General features: G+C 39.9%; 1 protein-coding gene across 7 annotated transcripts; it reads left to right on the top strand.

The window, feature by feature from the left end:
- The first annotated feature begins 769 nt into the window (after positions 1–769).
- On the top strand, positions 770–20,948 carry PACRGL (parkin coregulated like). 7 transcript variants are annotated; one of them, XM_010991034.3, is made up of 11 exons: positions 770–928; positions 2,820–2,878; positions 3,729–3,814; positions 4,634–4,701; positions 4,822–4,976; positions 7,363–7,430; positions 9,118–9,208; positions 11,797–11,931; positions 12,414–12,521; positions 16,935–17,015; positions 19,483–20,948. In XM_010991034.3, the coding sequence occupies exons 4-11, from the start codon at positions 4,650–4,652 to the stop codon at positions 19,537–19,539; spliced, it is 747 nt and encodes a 248-aa protein (XP_010989336.1). In that variant the 5' UTR covers positions 770–928; positions 2,820–2,878; positions 3,729–3,814; positions 4,634–4,649; the 3' UTR covers positions 19,540–20,948. The 7 variants fall into 7 exon arrangements, with proteins under 7 accessions (XP_010989336.1, XP_010989334.1, XP_010989335.1 ...); XM_064487788.1 differs by lacking the exon at positions 770–928 and adding an exon at positions 935–2,045; XM_064487785.1 differs by lacking the exon at positions 770–928 and adding an exon at positions 2,067–2,569.

Genomic DNA, 20,948 nt, shown 5'->3' with positions numbered 1-20,948 from the left:
TAGTGAATATGCATTTGGAGCAGCAATTCAGGTAGGAAGACAGGAGCCACGAGGCCAGGGATGGATTACACGGTCGGCTGTGTTCAGACTGACAACTGTATGTAGTTAGCCATTACCTGAGCAAAAAGTGAAAACCATGGCTTACAGGAGAGGGCGCTAGAAAGGAATGCAGTGGACAGGTCTGAAAGGGCTTGGGTTTTTCACTATGACAACCCAAACTGCTTTGGTGGCATCGCGAGGAGACAGGCATTTCCCCGCAGCATGTTTTATTATTGAAACAATCCGGCGTAGAAAAACACACGTTTTTAAATTAAAATACGGATGTATTATGTAGTTGACTGCAACAGCCTATGAGCTAGTAAAACAGGAAACGAAATTCCACAGCTAGGCAGGCAGGCGGCGCTGGTCCTCTCTGCAGAAGACTTTGGGGAGGGAGTTCGTGGTCCTCAGCCCTCAGAGGATTTAGGGCAAGATACTCGGAGACCACTGAGTTATGGTAAGTGTGCAAGGGAACTGTTAAGAGTTAAGCACGCGGACTGGGAAGAGGCTGCGGCGCAGGTACTCCGAGCCTGTGCTCTCTGCTCCTCAGCCCTCTCTTTCTGAAAAGACCCTCCACCAACTGCCCCTTTGTCACCGGAGAAAGCACTTCTAAAGCTCTCCGGCTGCCCTTTTAACACCTGGCGCCTCGTTGCCAGGGCAACGCTTCTCCGCGGGGCGCGCCTGAGAATTCCCTGCTATTGGCTTAGAGGACGCAGCGTGCGTCTGACGTCACTGGCGGCGCCGCCAGATCCGGGGACCCTGTGAAGTCTCACGTTCCGAGTTCCCCGGAGGCCGGTAGCGTGACTGGTGGCTGTTGGCCGAGAGCGTACCGGGCAAAATCCCCACGTGGGGTGGCAGCTGGTGCGCAGATCCCGGCGGGAGAGAAGCGGTAGGAACGGGTGTCTGGAGCCGTGAGCCGCGCGCAGGTGCGGGGAGCCGCGGTGCCCCCCGCACTCTCGGCGCAGGCGGCTTCCTTGCTGGCCTGTTGCTAGGGCCGGCGGACCCCGTTGCTAAGGAGCCTGGAGATGCTGAACTTCAAGAGCGCTTCCTTCCTGGTCGGGCTTTGGCCAAGAGTTGCTTTTGTCGGCCTTAATTGAAACTGGCCGCCTTTACCCCACTCTCCCCAACCATCTCCATTTTTTCCTCCCTCCACTACCTCCTCATTTTCTAACTTTGACGACAACTTGGCCCTGAATGGTCTTAGGTATTTGGAAATGTATGGTGTTGGAGGGGGAGGGCTAGGAAAATGGAAGGCAGATAGAAGACCCTTAATACTGGCTCTTTGGAATTACTTTTTGGTGAAAAGGGATTGGGTAGGTGGATATTGGGCTGTTTCTCCGTTCTTTGGAATTCGAAGGAGCTTTAGAGATGGAACACAGCTTCTTTAGAGGGGGTCCTATTACACTTTTTGGAACTTTCCAAACACCAGATTAGAGAGTAGGGAAAAAAAATGTGGACCCTGCCTCTGAGCATTTAGCAAGTAGTTTAGCAAGTAGTTCAGTGCAGTGGTCTCAAAGCCAGATGCGGGAAGAAAATGCAAGTGGGAAAAAGAGGTTATATGAGCTGTCCAAAGCAATGAAAGAGAAGTGTGCTTTCCTAGCATTGACGCAGATGCCTATAACCCCTTGTAGATGACCCGCAGCAATGGGGCCCTGCTTGGTTGGTTTGCTCTCTGGTGTTGTGACATAGTTTAGGTGTTGGGGTTAAGTAGTTTTACGGCTTCTCGTGTCTTTTTAGAATCCATATTGTTTTATAAAAGAATGAGGGGTGACCTTCATAGTATGTATAATACAGAATAATTCTTACTTTTTCACTTCCTTCCACCATTATCCCTTTACACCACCCTCCACGTGTTATTTAATGAAAAAGCACTCAAAAGAGTTGAGTGTAAAATGAATTAAGCTTTTTTCCTTTACAAACAACTCATGCTCCAGGTTTGCTGTCAGTGGCATGTTCCCAGATGTATGTTATTTTTCAAAGTTGAGCACACTTAAGTTGTCTTTAAGGTAAAGGGTGGTACTTTTAACAATAAAAAACTAACTGATTTGGAAAGAATCTCTTTAACATAGGGTGTTTTGAAAATGGACATAGAATTGTTTGCATCCTTGTGTGTGTATGTTTTGATACTGTTGCTGAAAATTACATAATTATATTACACATAAAAACTATCCTGTAGACTTCCTTTGGAAGCTCAATTTTCTAACAGGTTTTTCAAAGGAAGAGTTTCAGTGGCTTCTTGAACTTATTCAAAAATATAACGCAGCACTTTCCCATTAGTACCTTACAAGAACAGCTATTTGACATAAAGGAAGATAGAAACTGAGTTGTTCCAACAACAACTTCTGCAGAATTGGTAGGTAGTGTTGAAAAATGTGCATCAAGGTTTGGTGTGGTGAACTGTCCTCTTTCTATGTTTGTGTGTAGGCATCTTTGTGATGCATCTTGACAGCTATGACAATTGACAACCACAAGAAGCTGAACTTAAATCAGATCTTCAAATTGACAGCACAACTGTTAAAATTTTCGAAAAGTAGGAAACATTAAGTTACATTAGTTACACTATTGTTAGTAATAGTAATACTAAAAAAAACCACTTTGTACGATTATAAAGAATATGCTAATAGCTAAAACTGTGTGCCAAGCGCTTCTCTAAATGTTTTACATATATTAACTTACTAGTTTTCATCAGCTTTTAGAGTAGATTGTTACTCTATCCCCAGACTTGAGGAAACTCAAATTTCCTTGACATAGGTTTTTTGTTTTTTTGTTTTTTTAAACAGAAACTTAGATCATACTGTTCCCCATCAGGAGCTTCTCAAAACAGAAACTAAGTACAATAGTAAGTACTTGTTGAATAATCACTGAAATGCAATATTAGGTCGACATAATTAAAGCCTGCCTTAGCTTCTCTGAGAATATTATCTGACAAATTTAGTGAGCTATTAATTACCATATTTCTAGACAATGCCTTTGGGATGAATGTGATGTGTGATACTGAGGAGTTAATTCCTCTGCTGGAAGGAAGATGAGGAAATTAGGTCAACGTATTAAATCAAGAAAATTGAAATTTAAAATTATTCTGTGTACAGAAATAATCTTACATTTAGTGTATCTTTACAAGGTACTTTGATCTGGTCACAGCCTATTTGAAATATTTTGGGGCTGAGTGTTACTGCATGGAACTTTGTCCTCCTTGTGAAGATTTCTAATTTGTCAAGTAAATTAAAATCATCTCATGTGAGGAATCATTTAAGAAAGCATCAGTGTTTATCCTGAAGAAGAGAAAGCCGAGCAGTTGAGAGTCATGTCCTCAAATATTTGAAAAGCTGTCATTTGGAAGTGGAAGAGGACTTGGACTTTACCTGTGTTTCCTTAAGAGAAGATCTTGCAGTGTAGTTAATGGGTAGTTTGTGTGTGTGTGTGTGTGTATAGAATGACTATATTAAAGACTTAAAGTGGGAAGTGCTCTAGTGGAAGAATAATTGGAGTGTCAGATAAGTGGGGGAACGGAGTAATCAAGTAGAAAAAGAAGGAAGCAGTACAGAAATCAGAGTGTACACTTTAGAAACAAGATCAGAAAAGGCTGCGTGGAACTTGGGATGGGAGCTAGACCTAGAAATGCCAGCAGGCATTTGAGTGTGTGAGTTGGGGTATGTGTGGTGGAAGATTCCTTGAAATAATTTGATTAGGCTGGAAATCACCATGAACCAGAGCCCTCCCGTTAGCAGAAAAGAGGAAATTGTGAAAGAGGAAGAAGTGAACCACCATTTACTGGGTGAGCAACTTAATATATTATCTTATTTACTCTTCAGTAACAGCTTTGATAGGCTTGTGTTATCTCCCCCTTTTTAATAGGTCAAGGAATCGAGGCTTAGGGAGATTTAAATAATCTGCCTAAACTCATAAAGCTGTAATTGATAGAGATGAGATGTAGACCCAGATCTGAGCCTGAAGCTCCTTCTGCCTCATCACACACTGATCACATCTGTAGCATTGAGTATAGAAAGTGGAGGAAAAGGAGACATCAGTGTTCCCAAATTTTTCAGCCTAAGGGACCAGAAAACTGGTGGTACCTTGGAGTGACAAGGGGTTCATAACCTCAGTGTGGTAACCTCAGTTTTGGTTATGTTCAGTTTAAGAAACTTACGGTGCATTTAGTGGAGAGTTCATTATGTCACTGGAAAAGTAGGGCTTGATGTTAGCATTTAGAGCTTTAGGAATATGGAGGCCACAGAAGACAGAGACAGTAGGGGATGTGCCAACCACTTTTTCCAGAAATCAGTCTGTATTTTCTGAATAGAGCCAGAGGATTACAGTGAGTTTCTAAATGTGTATTTTGACAATTTGGATGGGAAAGTGCATATTTTTATACATCTCACTTTCTTACAGATGGTTTTTAATTTCTGATATTTTTATTATTATTGGAGTTGATGCAATTTCATATTTTCTTATTGGCTTTTCAGATATTTTGCTCCATACCGTACCTTTGTAGTGGTTCTTTTACTGTATTTCCTACTCTGTCCTGTTTGGTCTTTATATTGTCAGTGAATCCTCCTCCCCAAAAATGGTGAAATCAAGTTTCATTGAACTGCAGGAGTGAAAGGGAAGCCATGCAGAAATCAGAGTGCCAGAGAGGCGTGCAGCTGAGGAACAGAGTGACAGGTACAGAATGTTGGTTTTTAAACGAAGAGGTGAATTTTGTTAACGACATGTTATTTTATACAGCGGATGCACGGAGAGCTTTCACCTCTTTTTTGTTGATGTTCTGTTTTTTTTTTCCAGATAACTGTGATCAGAGAACATCATCAAGTGCACAAATAAAACAAAGGACTACAGTTCCACAAAGCAAATCGTTAGTGTCAACCAGTTCTCCAGAACCTGCAAGAAAACTTCATCCTCGGCCAAGTGATAAACTGAACCCTAAAACAATTAACCCGGTAGGTACAGAAGAGATTCCTGACTCAGTAGATTTTCCAGAGTAATAGGTACTTACACTCTATTGAGCCATTCTGCGTGTTCTCCCAAGTTCCTTTTGTTTGTCAGTTTTAAGCTAGTGGTGAAGGAAGGCATATGATGACCATGGTGAAGAATGGAGATAGTGTTGTGAGTGTGGAAGTGAGGGGTAAAGTAGAAATTACCAGTTTGGGTACATCCTAGCATATTCATAGATGACTCTTGTGGAGTCTAAAGTCAATTATGTATTCATTTTCTTTTTTTTATTCACTATGGTTATTATTCTTCCTAATATCAATGAATAAACTTGTATTCAATTGCCATAGGATGAATTACATGCTTTCATAGTTGCATAAAGATCTCTGACCATTTCTCTGTGATGTATAAAGTAGCTCCAGCAGAATTCCTAACCACAGTACTCACTTTCTTTTGCCTTCTCACAGCAGTTTAATCACATTTAACAAACATAGAAGTGCATAATTGTGAGTTTCTAGGTCAGTGGATTATCCAAAAAGTGAACACACTTGGGTGGCAACACCAGATGGTAACCAGCCTTACAGAGGGTAAGATGATAATGGTGTCAGCCTTTAAAGGGGACTATGAGAGTGGCTGAGATGCGGACTTTGAGGGCAGGTAAAATCTGGCAGTTCCTTAGGAAAGGATGCAGTGAACTATCCAAAGGCGGAAGGAGATTGTCTAACTTTATAAAAGAAAACTAGAAAATAGTTTAAGCGTGTATGTTCCTTTGCTTCTTTCTGTATGTTTCAGTGTCAAGGAACTCGAACACCTGAAGAATGTCCTGATACCTCCTTGTCGGTGCTTCCTTGTCTCATACTTAGTTGAGAGCATTTATGGTGACGCTTCAATTTTCTTCCTCTCTTTAAGAAAAAACTTTAAGTAGTAGGATTGAGCGGCCCTACTCTTAAATTTTATTAAAAATTAAGGAAAGCCTTTGGGAAATAATGATTTGACCTGAGAATAGGGTATATTAGAAAAGAGATATAGAAGCTCCCAATCCAGGACGAATCCGTTGGAAGTCGGGATGGTGGTTAGCTTTCAGGGAGGGGTGGGTAGGCGCTGGGGGGAGACGCTGCGGAGGCTTCTAGGGCACTGGTGACGTTCAGGGTTTCCGCCTCAGTGTTGTTACACAGATGTGTTCACTTTTTGAGAACTCACTGATTTATACACTTAAAATTTTTGTGCTTTAATGTGCCTAAATTTTAAGTATCTTACTTAAACATAATTTTTAAAACTTACGTTTTTCTCAGCACAAATTATAATTAGATAAATGAAACATTAGTATTGCTGTCACTTGTCACCCAGAACATGGATTGAGCTAAGATACATTAATCTTCTATTAGAATACCATATTTTAACGAGATGTCATATATGTATCTTTACTTAAAACATAAGTGTTTTTCCAGAGGGAAAAGGGTTAAACTTAAACATTTAAATACATTTTTCAATTACTGAATGTGACTTAAAAAAATTTTCTTAGCTAGTTATATCTTTAAAAGAGGTTAGTAAGTTTATATTTTGTAATTTAGACAACTGTTTCATTTGATTATGTTCAAAGAACCATGTAGTAAAATACTTAATTTTTTGTGCCTCAATTCAGTTATATTGAAGTTATGTAAGCTGTGATTTGCATAGCTACTATGATTGATCATCTTTTAAATTGTCTTTGAGAGTGCATACAGAATTAATTTATTCTTAAAATAATAGATAGAAAAGCTGGCAGTTGGGAAGTTACATATCCGGGCAGACACATCAGGGCATGTGTTGGTGAGAGTCTTGCTCTGTCTTCTGCTCTATCACCCCTGCTCATCCTCAGCCTTTGATTTTTATAGAAGCTTAAAACCAGATTGGAGAAACTACAGGTTCTCTGACCATCCAACTATTCATGTTTGAGTGGAGCACAAGTAAGAGATGTGCTAGAGGGTGAAAGCAAACATCCTTGCTCTGTACGTGACACCTTGTCTCCACTTAGCCCTCACCTGAAACGTCACAGATGGGGAGGGGTGGAAGAGTGTGTTACCTTCGCTGTGTTTGTTTATAGTATTTATATTTAATAATATTTGTCTACAGCATGTTTATTTTATACATGGTTTCTGCTACCTTCAAGTCTTCTGAAACAAGGATAAAAGGGAATATACAAAATGCTGCTGTGGTTGTGGTTTCAGTATTGAGAGGACTGAGCGTGTTTCTCCACCACCTTTCTGAGTAGAATGATGCACTGGATACAAGCGCTGTGGCTTGGAAGTCAGGGTGTCCGTTTGCCTCCAGCCTCAGCAGAATTAAAATTGGTAAGATATCACAAAGTGGAGGTGATAGTAATGTTTACTGTATTCTTGTCATTTTTTGTTTCAGTTTGGTGAACAGTCACGAGCCCCGTCTGCATTTGCAGCTATTTACTCTAAGGGAGGCATTCCTTGCAGGTAAAAATCAATACAAGTCGTAACTGACTATATTATTCAAAAAAATTGAGTAAAATTAATACAGTCTTCAGTTTAAATGTACTGAAAGTTTTATTTACTAGGGAGGTTGGAATGAAGGTGACTTACTCATACTTTGGCTGTTGGATTGGTATAGATCCTGGGACATTGTTGAAGAAAATCATCTTAATTCCAACGTAGGATTACTGATAAATCCACGTAAACCAACAAATAATTTAAGAAATTGAATGAACCAGTTTCTGAAATGATTTTAGCCTTTATGGACTTGGGCAAGTTTCAAATAAATAATTTTCTTTTGTTTGTGAACTGGAATTTGACCATTTAATGAAATTGCTTCATTATTTTTTGAAATTATATTTTAAAAGTTCAAAATTTCAAAAATCGCAAATTTATATTTATTGAAATTATATTTCTTAATGAATGTATATAGCTGTTTTGTTTAGTTTTGATATAGTTCTTGCGACCTTTCTGGACAGACATCAAAACTATTTTAAAGAAAACAATACAGGTTACTAATAGAGTGATATCATTTTAAGATTTCACTACTGAGAAACGTTAACATCTTCTAAGTGTATCCAGTTTTATCCTGTTCTGGGTAATAGAAAATTTTGTTTTCATTGTAGATGTTGTGGAATCACAACGTTCTTTTTGTTGTTATTGCTGTTGTTCTAAAATTCAAGGAATGTAGTTTTTAATGCTATTTTCAGATTTGAAGGACTATGGGTGAAAAATAAGCTCAGGAAGCATTCTTTAATTTCTTGTTGTTACCATTTTGTACTTGAAACTCTTTTAAGGTTTTTATACCTCCTTCCCTCTGAGCAATTTATTATTGCTAAAAAACAATGTTACTGAGGCTTCTTGATATTATGAAAATTACACAAAAGAGGGTGTCAAATTGAGAACATTGGAGAAGGAGTGTGAAGTGACAGCTGAGGGGGATGAATAAGTTCATGGCCACGAGTGTGATGATGGTTCCACGGATGTATTCATACATCAAAGCTTACCAACCTTTTCACTTCACAACGACGTCCTTTTATTGCATGTTAGTTATGCCTCAATAAAGGCCATTAAAAAAGAAGCAGCAGCAGTGGCTCTAATTCAAGGGGGTAGCACTTCAGTCACCCTGCATGGCCGTCTCACCTTCCTGGCCTCTGTGTTCTCTTTAACAGGGACAAAACCTGGCTTGCCTTTAGATTATTCACGTTAGAGTGAAATGATCTATATCTGAAAAATAATGTTACTTATTAAAAAATTAATTCTAATTATTACATTTTGTTTGTGTATTTTGTGATATGCTTGCTATATGTTTGTCTACAGTTCACCTATTTTGTTATAATTATGACTGTAACATATCAAATGTAACGTTTGCATTAAGATGCAAATAGCAACATGCTTGAACTCCAAAACTGTAGACTTAACAAATGTGGAATTGTTTAGTTTTGCCACCAAATAATTTTGTTGAGAGAGTATGAATTTGCAGGATTATAAATACAAGTATATATTATTGCTTTATAGGATGCTTTTGTAATATTTAAGGTCATGGTATTTTACGTATTACAAAATAATTCTAATATGGTTATGTTCTAGAAAGAATATGTATATTTTAGATAATCACTGCTTAATATATAATAATTATATTGCTTTTGTTACATTCGCTTTTATATTTTAGATTGGTCCATGGTTCAGTAAAACACAGATTACAGTGGGAGTGTCCTCCTGAAAATCTTCCATTTGATCCTCTTCTTATTACTTTAGCTGAGGTAAATAAACACTCTATCCTTTCTGAATGTTTATGGGGGAAATTTTTTTAATTGCATTAAGTGTTATCTTGTAACTCATTAGTAAATCTCATTCTTTACTTTTGAAATAAAAGCCAAACAACAGATATTAAAACACCATGCTCCCTTAGGAACTAATTATGATTGTTATATGTTTATTCGAAACTGATTAACCAGCTTTATAAACATGAAATGAGTCTGCATGGGGATTTGTAGATAAGTGGATGAAATATTCATATTTAATTACTTAAAAAGTGCTTGGAATCCTATTGAACTAGTTAAATCAAGAGAACATCCGGTGTTTAAACTTATACTGCATCAGATAACAATGACTAGTGGTCCCTTTTTATAGAACCAGCCACGTTTAACATGATATGCTTCTTAGGGAACTGATGTTAACTACCTAAACATTCTTTCGGAGAATTCTCTGGACTTTTGCCTACTTGTACATTTGAAGTAGAATATCATGGAGATGGTTTTTGTAGAGGATTTTAGGAAAACCTCTGATAGATTCCTTTATATTGTTTAACACTTGTGTCAGGAAAAAAGGTGGCAGAATACTAGCTTGTAGTGAGTCAATGATATCTTCTGTGAATTTCATTATTTGTAACTTTATAGAGTCAGAAGTTGAGAAATGAATTAACCAGTTGTCTTATAGTTAAACTTTTAGATACTTCTTTAAGAGTTAAGAATCATTTTCGTTGTTGTTGCTATTAAACTAGTCCTTCAATTCGTGCTTAAATTTATTAATTTAAATAGGCAATGCCTCTAGGTTAAGTCATATAGTAGTAAGTAATCTAAATAAAAATGTGACAGCGAAAAAACTCAGACAAAAAACATTTGCTTTTCTTGTAGAACAGTGGGGAGGCCAGGTGGCAACAGAGCAGAAAAAGTAGATACTTTTGCTGATTGAGATTTTCATATTTGTAGTTAATCCTTAGAATATCTAATTCCTCCTTTAGTTTTCCAAGTGTATTTAATCTTTTAAATGGACACAGTAGTTACTACTGAAGACTGCCAAGTTATTTTAGGTCTTAGCTTTTCCTAATTTATACCTCAGCTTGCAGAATTATTTTGGTATAATAAGCAGTGTGTCTTTATGGGTAATCTATTTTGAAATTAAATTTGAATCAAAATCTTTTAAACTTGGTATTAAAAACTAAAGATGTTCTAATGTTTCACTAGTTCTTTTTTAAACTTTAAACTTTTTACATACGGTTTTTTAGATGAATCAAAACTATGATACCTTTGAAAGCATATTCTAGCTAATCACAGAATAGGGGGAGTGCTTTAATTTGGGGCTCTCAGCTTAGTTTATTTTAAATACCTATTTTCTAAACTCCTGTGCTTTTATTTCAGTACTGGGTAAAGTTTTAGCCTTCCCCCCTGCTCATTTAATAATGGGGAAGTAGTGACAGAGCCACCACTGCTGAAATCCATTTCACCTCTTGACCTGAGATTCCTCATCTCTAAAATCAGCAGGATAGGGACACTCCTAAGACCACAGAGCCCATGTTCCAAGGTGGTGCCAGTGTGCTTGGCAGCGTAGTTTTCAAAAGCATGATGGCATCTAGGAAAGGAAGTGTTTGATCCCCATTTGGAAGCAGATAGTTTGGTTTAAAGGACAAATTGGTTGAAAAGCAGTATTTTTAGGCATGAGCCTGGGGCTGGTTATCCTTGTTCACGGATAATAATTAGTCAGGCTGAGGGAATATTGCTGTTGCTTTCTTTGTTTTTATCTTTTCACGCACAAAACATGATGGGTCTTTTATCCTGATTCAAAGCGATCGGTTAAATCGAAAGAGTACTGTCTAATTGTTCCTAATGCATTTAGGGTGAAAGGCATAGTGAGAAGTGGGTTACCCAGGTTTGGGGGTTTTTTAGTATTTTTGACCTTCTGATGTTAAAAATGACATTTGAAATTTTACTATGCATTTTAAACATAGTATAAGATATGTCTTCTAAATATCTTATTAGTATTTAAATATGAGGGAAATGTAGTATTTTAGAAACTCATTAAGCAGGTTGCAAAATCACCAAAAGTAGGGGGTCCAGTAATTATGCATTCATAAAGTGGAGTTTATGAACATACATTTTAGACTAATTTGCTGTGATTTCAGGCAGTGTTTGGGAGTATATACGGCATGTTTTTGGTGCCCTGGTGAGTTTTTTTCCCTTTTCTTCTCTTTATTTCTTTTTGTTTACCTTTCTTCTCCCTCCCATCCCACTTCTTTTTCTCTCTTCTCTTTTTTCATTTAGTTTCTTTTTCTTTATTTCTTTTATTTTTCTTTGCTTCTCCTCTGTTTTTTCCTGTTCCTTTCGTTTTTTTGTTACTCTTTGCCTTTCCTTCTTTCTTTGGTTAGAGATCCTTCCTGTCACGTTTGTCCTATGTTCCACAATTTCTTAGTTTAACTGAAATTGTAATTCCTGAAATTACATTTCACTAATAGGAAAACAATGATAATAAAACTTGATTCTCACTTACACTAGTAAGGAGTGATTTTTTTTTTTTTTTGCCATTAGCATCACTAAACGGGTAGTAAGTCATGTTTTTGTTTTTGTTTTGGCAGGGTCTGCGAGAGACTAAACATCCATACACCTTTGTGTCAAAGGAGGGGTTTAGAGAGTTACTTTTGGTGGCAGGTGCTCCTGAGAAAGCTGTGCCTTTGCTTCCTAGACTGATTCCTGTGCTGAAGGCGGCCCTGGTGTGTCCTTTATTCCTTTAGACTTTTTATGGTACATTTAGAATATAATATGTCTTTTTTTCCTCCAAATTATATGCAAATTTGTTCTTTGCTTGTGATTTTGATGTGTGTGCAGAATTAGGCCACTGTTACTCAGGGTCAGGTGATTACTTACTGGAAGACACCTTTAGAGGATGTACTAAAGATAAAAAGGGACATCTTGAGTAATTAGAGAAAATAATGAACTTCAAATCAGCCTTTCTGTATGCTGCAATGTATTTTAATTAATGTTTCGGTCAAGCTGAAAATTGGTTATTTGCTTCTGGGTGACCTGTGCTAAAGGTTATTTCTAAAATTCTGTGTTTGGTTGATTATCTTCTAATTTTGAATGTTCAGTCTTTTTTTCTCCACCTGCTTGTCCTTTCTCCTTACCAATCCCTTCTTTTTCTCTTTCCCTCTCTGCCCATGACACCCATGCTCCCCTAACCAACCAACCTCCACAGGTCCATTTGGATGATGAAGTGTTTGAAAGAGGACTGAATGCTCTGGTGCAGTTAAGTGTCGTCGTTGGTCCTTCTCTAAATGACCATCTGAAACATCTGCTTACAAGTGTAAGTACTGAAAAGATTAGAGAGTGAGTGTGTATATGTATTTCTTCGTGCTGTAATGGCTTCCAGTTAATCATTAAAATGATTCAAAATAAAAAAAAAAAAACCTCATCATCCTAACCAAAAAATATAGATGTCAGACCTAGTTGTTCATAGAACATTTTTACTAGTGGACAGTATTCTCTTTACTTTTTTTTTAAATGAACTCATGTACATGAGCAAAATTTAGAGTTGTAATAATAATAAGCAGAAGTAAAAATAAAAGTAAGGAAGAGTTGAATGGACAAAAATTAATGAACAGTGTAATGATACCATACCCGAGCTGATTAGCTGTGAATTGTAAGCAGAGCTTATACGTATTCGTGTGTAATTGGATATTGCCAAAGCTGTTTTTCACCTTTTTTTTTCCTTTTTCTTTGTTTTACATTGTAAGTTTTAGTGAGTCTGTAAGTAACATTCAGGATGAGACGTTTTCCCGTTAGGGGTAGTTTAACACTATCACAAACATGTATTGGGGGCACTGTGCAGTTCAGGAGGTCACCAAGACCACCCTTAGGCTGAACAATTTGCTGAAAGGACTTATGAAACTCAGAAAAGCTATTATTCACTGTTACATTTTATCACAATGAAAGGACAGATTAAAATCGGCAAAGGGAGGAGGTGCGCAGAAGCTCGCTTAAGCCTGGGTGTCCAGGGTTCTCACTGCAGTTTGTCATGGCATCACTGCCTGTCCCCCTGTTGACCTTAGTCTCCAGTCTCTCTGGAATTGAACTGATTCCTTGTGGCCCAAGGCCCCACTGTAAGTCACACTGTTGGCATTGACTGTCTGTGTGGCCCAAGGCCCCAGGTAAACAACACTCTCATCTGGCAGGATATTCCAAGAGCTTAGCAGTTTCCATCCAGGAGCAAGGTCCAAACCTTTCTTTATGCAAAGTTACTCCTTTCCTGCACATGCTGATGTAAAGATTAAGGTCCTGGCTGGGATACCTGAAGCTGGGACTTCTCCCTGTGGATGCTCTGTACTTCAGAACCGAGATGTGTATGTTGGTAATAGTTCCACTTTTTTCTTGGACCCATCCACCTGAGAGATCCTAGAACTGTATTTTTAATTTCTTCTACAGATGGGCTAAGACACCCCAGGAACCATCTGGCTAAGCCCATCGGAAGTGGGAGGGAGGTGTGGTGAAAGTTGGTGTGCTGAGGTTAGAAGTGGTAGGAGATAAAGCTGCTGCAGGAAAAAATGGATGTGGGACGTGAGGAGGGCCATGTCCTAGGTCTCCATTGAGACCAAGTGTAGGTCCTTGGCTTCATGCAGGAGAGAATTCAGGAGTGAGCCACAGCTGAGTAAAGGTAGGTTTATTTAGAGAGATACATACTGCATAGAGTGTAGGCTGTTTCATAAGGCAAGAGAAAGGCCATGAGGCGTGGTGTTGCCAGTTTTTATGGGCTCAGTAGCTTCACCCGCCTACAAGGGGGAGGGCTCTTCCAACTACCCTGGGGAAGGGGCTGGGGTTCCCAGGAAGTGGGCCACCACCCACTCTTTGACCTTTTGTGGTTAGCCTTGGGACTGTCATGGCGCCTGTGGGCATGTTATTTAGCACGCTGATGTGTTACAATGAGCATATAATGAAGCACAAGGCCTGCTAGAAATCAAACTTACCACCATCTTAATCCTCAAGGCCTCCTGGGAGTTGAATCTTCCACCATTTTGGTGTTAATTGCTGTCCCTCCCTGAATGGCTGTGCCCTGCCCCCTTCCCTCCTGTCTCAAAGTCTCACCTTGGGTCTGGTGGGGAGAAGACACAGTGAGAACAGACTCTCACACCTCAACATACAGGAAGTCGGAGGAGAGAAGGAGGAGAATCCTGGCAGGTACTTGCTTATTACCGTTGGGTCAGCGAGTTGGGTCGTGGCTGACTGATGACAGGAATTTCACACCAATACATAAAATGACTCATTTTAGATTGATTGCTTCGGTCAGACGTTCAGCAGTTTAACCTAAATCTGTTGTTCTCTGCCCGCCCATGCTGTGGCAGGTACTGTGTAAGGCATGGGAACATGGCGCTCAACAAAAACAGGTATGCCCCCTGCCCCCATGGAGACTGGTTTTTGTTTCTGGGGAGAAATAAGTAGAAGGACAGGCACCGAGAGAGCTGGGTGGGGTGAAGAGGAAGCCACGCGTGAGGAGAAGGCTCCTCCCCAGACTGGGGGCTGGTGAGGACCAGAGCCTTCGCTTCCTGCGCACCGTGACAGAGAAAAGGCCAGATCAGCAATTAACGGTAGAACTAGTTTTTTGAAGCCTTTCTGGGACAGTAGAGTTAATCTTTGTTCACTCACTTTCTTCCCCCGAGCTCTGCTTTTCCCGAGACACGGACTGACACGGACTGACTGAACGGGCCTCTTCCCTTCACCTGGGGGAGGCCCTGGTGGTATTCCACAGAGGAGAGGCCTTGGGAACAGGACCTGTGGGGATTCGCCCCTGGTCTGTTAGCTGCGTGCCCTGTGCCCTGAGGCTCCATTGAGGCTCTGGAGGGCTCCCTCCCTCCCTCACCCACCCCGCCCCACCCCTCCCCCGTCAGCCTGGGAGCTCCATTTTCACACCTCATAGATCTCTGTTACCAGAGAGTAGGCCCTTGTCTCCCACAGGAAAGTGAAAGCAAGCTTATTTAGCAAGATACACCCTCCCTAGACAGATTATGGTCTTTCTCAGCAGGGTGAGCGGCCCTGGGTTGTGGGGGTTGCTAGTTTTTATGGGCTGGGTAATTTCCTATGCTAACAAGTGGGAGGATTATTCTGTTCTGTTTGGGGGAAGGGACAGGGATTTCCAGGAATTGGGCCCCTACCCATTTTTTCGGCCTTTCATGATCAGCCTGGGAACTGTCTTGGCACCTGTGGTGCATCATTTAGCAGCTAATGTCTTACCATGAGTGTATAATGAGGCTCAAATTCCCCTGCAAGTGGAATCGTCCACCATCTGGGGCCTAGTTGGTTCTAACCAGTTTGTATCCTACCCTTGATGGTGATGTCATTCTCTTAGCGGTTGTGCCCTGCTCCCTTCCCCCTGCCTCACTCCTACAGTAGATGTTTATTTGAAGAAATGATTCATCTTCTAGAAAAGTAATTTCAAAACCAGTTACTGAACCTATAGACAACTATTTTCTTCATATGCAAAATAAGTCATAGCCTTTCTGAGCTTCGGCTCTGAGAGTCTGACCCTAGGATGGGGATCCTCAAACTTAAAAGAGGAAATAAATGAATCACCTGGGAATCTTGCTAAAAATGCAGAACCTGGGCCTTTCTCCTGAGATTCTGGTAAAATAATTATGGGATGGGACCAAGAATCTACTTTTTCAGAGAGTATCTCCCGTGATTCTGATGGTGGTGGTTCGTGGTCCCCTGCCCGAGGGGAACATGGTCTGAAGAAAGCAAACATAAAACCTGTAAGGGGTGCTTTTACTTGTCCATCCCCAGGACATTGATAAGCCCTGCCTGTCCCCTCCTTTAGAGTTGCTTTTCTCACATATTTAAAATCTTTCTGGGAGTCTCTTCTGACCTCCCTAACCTTTGATGACCTGGCTGGAAGGACCTGTTGCTCAGTGCTCAATGGTGAGAAGCCCTCCTGGGTAACTTCCGGGTCTGGGAAGAGGAAGAACCGGAAACCAAGTCTAGGGCGGGGGCTTTCTCTGTGTTTGATCACTGAGTGATTCTTGCCTGGGCTCCATTTGTATCCCCAGAAAGTGGAGTCATGAGCAAGTCCTGCTCTAGCTGGAACGTTCAGGTCTTCGGGTGAGCTCTGCAGACATCGGGAGAACACAGTTACAAGTTGTACCTGAGGACCTGAATTGCCCTCTTGGCTCCTGTTCTTCTCACCTGTGCTCCCCCATCTCAGGGGTCCACTCATCCAAGGAGGCCCCTTCAGGACGTAGCTGGGGGTGATAGGCAGTCTTGCGGGTTTTAGTCTGATTCTTATACCTGTCACTGTTGTTGAATTAATTATTCCTGTAAACATGCTGTTTTGTGTTGTCTCTTCCTTTTTTGATTATAGGAAACGTGTTTAGAGGCTTAGCTTTCCGTCCTAGTCTTCCAGATGCTCTTGCAAATTACGAAATGGGGAAGCATGCAGTTTCTTAGAAAACTCACTCTGCAAAACTTACAGTATGGTAACACTGTAGCAGATTTTGTAGGATTGGCATTATTTCAAATAATCTAAATTTTTTAAACAAAAACAGTGGTGTTTATTATATACAAATTTTAACGAGATGCTTCATAAAAGAAGCCTTGAAATCTAAGATCAAGTGGGGTTTATGTACTTCCTATACAGTCGAGACGTAATGCTTTTTAGTGAAGTTTTACTTACGTTTATGGAGAATAATGTTCCCTTTTCAAATCATTTATTCCCTTAATCTTATTTTAATAGCTCTCCAAGAGACTAAGGGACAAGAAATTCAGAGAGCCAATCAGCAGTGCGTTGCAGAAGCTGGAGCAGCACGGCGGAAGTGTGAGTAGAACGTTATTCTGTAAGCCGCAATGGTTCACTCTTAGTCATGTCACAGAACTGACTGGGTAACGTGTGTTACCGCGCTTCATACACAGGCAGCCATGTGGAGCTGATGCTGTTATCCTCATTTCAGAGCTCAGGGCTTCTGTCTTGGTGAGGTCAGTTTTTCAGCGCTGGGACTCAGACCCAGGTTGTATGAGTGCAGGGCCTGTGCCCCTGCCCTGTGCTGACCGCGCGGCCCACGTGTGGTACAGCGCTGCAGGATTTTTTCTTTGAAGTATTTTAGGTATTTTTGCTTTGACCTTTGGGAAGTTCAGAAGACAAAGGGATTGACTTAGCTCATTAAAGAACAAGTGGTTTTTTTTTTTTTTTCCTTTCATTTGCCACCTTTTCTGTCTAAATCATTTACAATCTGCGCATCATCAGAGACTGAGATGAGGTTTCCAGGTGGCTGCATTGTCATGTCTAGAAGCACGGATCTGGAACTCGCCCACGTGCACACGCAGAGGAGGGATTCAGCTAACTGTTCTAACTTGCAAGAAGATGCAGGGTTGTGGGGGATTTCATTACTGTCTGTGTATTGTCAATAACTAGGTTAATTGAATTTTTCTTGGAAATATTTCCATAAAGCAGTGATCTCATCGTGTTTTGGGGATTGCTTTCAATCAGATCTTAATGGGAGTCGCCCGTGATAATCTTACCATTGCAGGACTTACATTCTAGGTACTTTCTAAAGGAATTAATTACATTAAAAAATTGCGTGACTGAGAAAATTTTTAAATGGCAGGCGTTTTAGTTTAAGCGTTGCCTGAATTACCTAATTTGGCCAATTTCAGTGACTTTTTAAATTGATTATGTTTTCATGATGAATGCCTAGAATAAAGTTTATGAGGAGAAAGTCAGTCCCTCGTCTACTAAATAACGGATTTCTTTTTGGTGCGTGGGTCTCGGGCAAGGGTTAGCACTCCCAACACCTTATTGAGATGCCCAGAATCATCCCACTGTCAATCCAGTGTCCCTTCCCAGCAGAAAGGAAGTTCTTCTTGCTTACAAATGTGGTTCCTGTTCTGAAAATTGGAATGCAGAATAATTTGCCCGTTCCTCCTGGTGAAATGCAAGTTAACATGTTAAATAACGATGTAAGGCTTGCAGTCTGAAACTCTCTCCCGATGTTTTCACAAGTTCTGCGGCCCGGTGTGGGGGATGGGCAAGCCGGAGGGGCAGGCCCAGCGGGTTGGATTCGTGTGTGTGTGTGTGTGTGTGTGTGTGTGTGTGTGTGTGTGTGTTTGTGTGTGTGTGTGTGTGTGTGTGTAGAAGGGATAGTTTGTGAGTAACTACAAGTTAGACATAGCGCACTAGCACTTGGAGGGGATCACAGGATGTAGCTGACCAATCCGAGGGTCCCAGTGACAGCTAGCACGAGGGTCCTCTTATTGCCACTCAGTCTCATTAGTTTTTAATCATGCTAATAGAGAATTTTAAACAGATTTTGAAGTTAAAAGGGCTATTAAGTATTGTTTATTCCATCAGGCTTTTTCTCTTCTTATTCTCTCCTTCTAATGTCTTACATAATATTTTAATAATAATTGATGTAATTGCAAAAGTCAAAGACTTTCCCTTAATAATAATTATTATTTTTATTATTTTTTAAATTATTATTTTTATTATTATTGTGCTTGCTTTTGGTACTTGATAATCCATCATGAAATTAATATGCTTTCCTTTCTAAAAACTTAAATGTTCATATCTTTTCCTTTAAATATTGGAGATGAGTCTTTTGTAATAGATTCTCCTTAATATTATAGTTTCTCATTTCTTGGGGCTTGGGTGTGTCACAATGATAAAAAGACTCAACTTCTGGGGACACCAAAATATCAGTTCCAGACAGACACAGTGTCATTTTCTTAGAGCTAATCAGTTTACTATCTGCTTAACTTGAAATTGGTTCACTCTTAATCTGATTTAATTTTCTTTCTAAATGATATGTACATTTGTCTTGGAAAAGACACATACTCACACACATCCCAATCTTTATTGAGCCGGTGGGAACTTCTTACATGACAGGTACTCTACTGAGTACATTTTAGACATTAAACTCATTTAATCATCACTGCAGCCTTCAGAGGTAGACTTTACTGTTACCTCCTTTAAAGATCTAACAATTGAGGTGCAGAGAAGTGATTAGCCCAAGATCTGGCAGTGATGTGACTGGCGGAGCTGGGTGCAAGTACCCGTTTCTGCTTCCTGACTACTTCTCTGGTTAAATATTTTTAAAACACACTAAGAGAGAACCTATATTTTATTTAACTCAGGAAAAGGTTCTGCTTCACGTTCCATCTTTCTGCTCTCATTCCATTTTGCTTCTTTGGAGTTTGGAACACTTTTTAAGGCATGCTTCTGCAAATGTCACACCTATTCGGGGAACCCTGCTTGGTCCTCATGAGGCTACATTGTTTTCTCTTGACAGGGAAGCCTTATGATCATCAAATCTAAAATTCCAACATACTGCTCCATATGCTGCTGAAGAAGGAAGCCAACAAAAGTCTTCTTACTCCCGGGTGGCAGGTGTTGAGTGCTGACTGTGGGTATCTCTGGAACCTTTTCAGAGTCACTTCAGTTTATTCTTTTGTAAATCACACACGCCATTCATTATTTACTGGCTTCAGATGAGTATACACAGTTCCACTGAATCACAGTACAAGTTATTCATCAAAAAAAAAAAGAATGGTTAATGATGGAAAACTATTAAAAAAAAATTCTACAATAGTACTATCTTGTGGGGTTTATTTTTTCATATTTTTATGGTTTGCGTGAACAGCCATTATTGGGGTTTATGGTGAATGTGTTTGTATGGACTTTCTAGTGCCATTTTTGTACAAATTATTTATAATCAGTTTGTAGCTGTGCACTTATTTTTAGACACTTTTCCATTTCCTGGGTTTTAAATTTATCAAGTCTATGGAAATTTAAAATAGTGGGCAAACGTTTGTGAATTCACTGTGAATTATTTTGTAAATACGTATTTTACAATGTAGAATGCTTGGGGAATTTTCTTTCCAAAGTATTCTAGTTTAAGAAAAAAATTTTTCATGTGTAAATTTTCTTATGAATATGTTGTTTATTACAACTTATTAAAACTACCTAAAGTTTAGGTGTTAATTGTATTTACATACATGTTATTTTTGTATTTCATATTCTGAAAATACTGGTATTCAGTACATGAAGATACTCAGAAATTAAAACCTTAAAACTCATATGTATTCAGTGATTTTGTTGTGCTTGCTTACTTATGTTTAACAGTGGATTCAATTTTAAAAGCTTTTCACACATAACTTACAGGCAGAGTTCTGAGTGTTGATGTAGTAGCAGGCGATTCTGGATCATTCCACAGAGGAGCAGAGGGAGAGAGATGGAAGACAAGGAGGAGGCCTTCCAACTCTGGGCAGGAAGAGAGCCCCTGGGGACCTGAGCAGCCACACCACGTCCCTGGACGGAGGCTGACGGGATGGAAATTTGAGCAGCAGTGTTCTGTCCTGCGGCATTGGAGAGCAGCCTTTCTCTGCTCATCCCTCAGACACCTGGAGTCACCTCTTTGTAAGTCTTCTTTCAGGTAATTTAAAATACAAGGAATTTCTCACAGGTCCTCGTTCTCCCCCAGAGCAGGTGTCCTTCCGGGTGGCCTGTCTGCTCCACCCTCTCCTCGGGTCTCTGCTCTCTGGTCACATCCTCTCTCACATCATATCAGCCTGCCTGCCCTCCGCCTTGCTCTCACTCCCTTTCGTTGCACTTAGCGCCACCCAGACAGAGATCTCCACAGTTCAGAAAAGCCATTAAGAAAAAGGTAATATTTTCAATCTAGTAATTATAAAATGTGTTGAAATAAAGACCTGTAGCACAGACAGTAGAGTTATAAACATTTTATTTGCTTTTATT

The sequence above is a fragment of the Camelus dromedarius genome, chromosome 1 (genome assembly GCF_036321535.1).
Source record: "Camelus dromedarius isolate mCamDro1 chromosome 1, mCamDro1.pat, whole genome shotgun sequence".
Lineage (NCBI taxonomy): Eukaryota > Metazoa > Chordata > Mammalia > Artiodactyla > Camelidae > Camelus > Camelus dromedarius.
This window is presented reverse-complemented; position numbering and strand designations above follow the sequence as displayed.

What these genes read in the sequence shown, in the direction of transcription:
- PACRGL (XM_010991037.3), top strand. Translation starts at nt 4,650, where the DNA reads ATGCAGAAATCAGAGTGCCAGAGAGGCGTGCAGCTGAGGAACAGAGTG. An exon ending in ACCCTAAAACAATTAACCCG is followed by an intron (nt 4,977 to 7,362) that starts GTAGGTACAGAA and finishes TTTTTGTTTCAG; the next exon opens with TTTGGTGAACAGTCACGAGC. An exon ending in TGGAGCAGCACGGCGGAAGT is followed by an intron (nt 17,016 to 19,482) that starts GTGAGTAGAACG and finishes TTCTCTTGACAG; the next exon opens with GGAAGCCTTATGATCATCAA.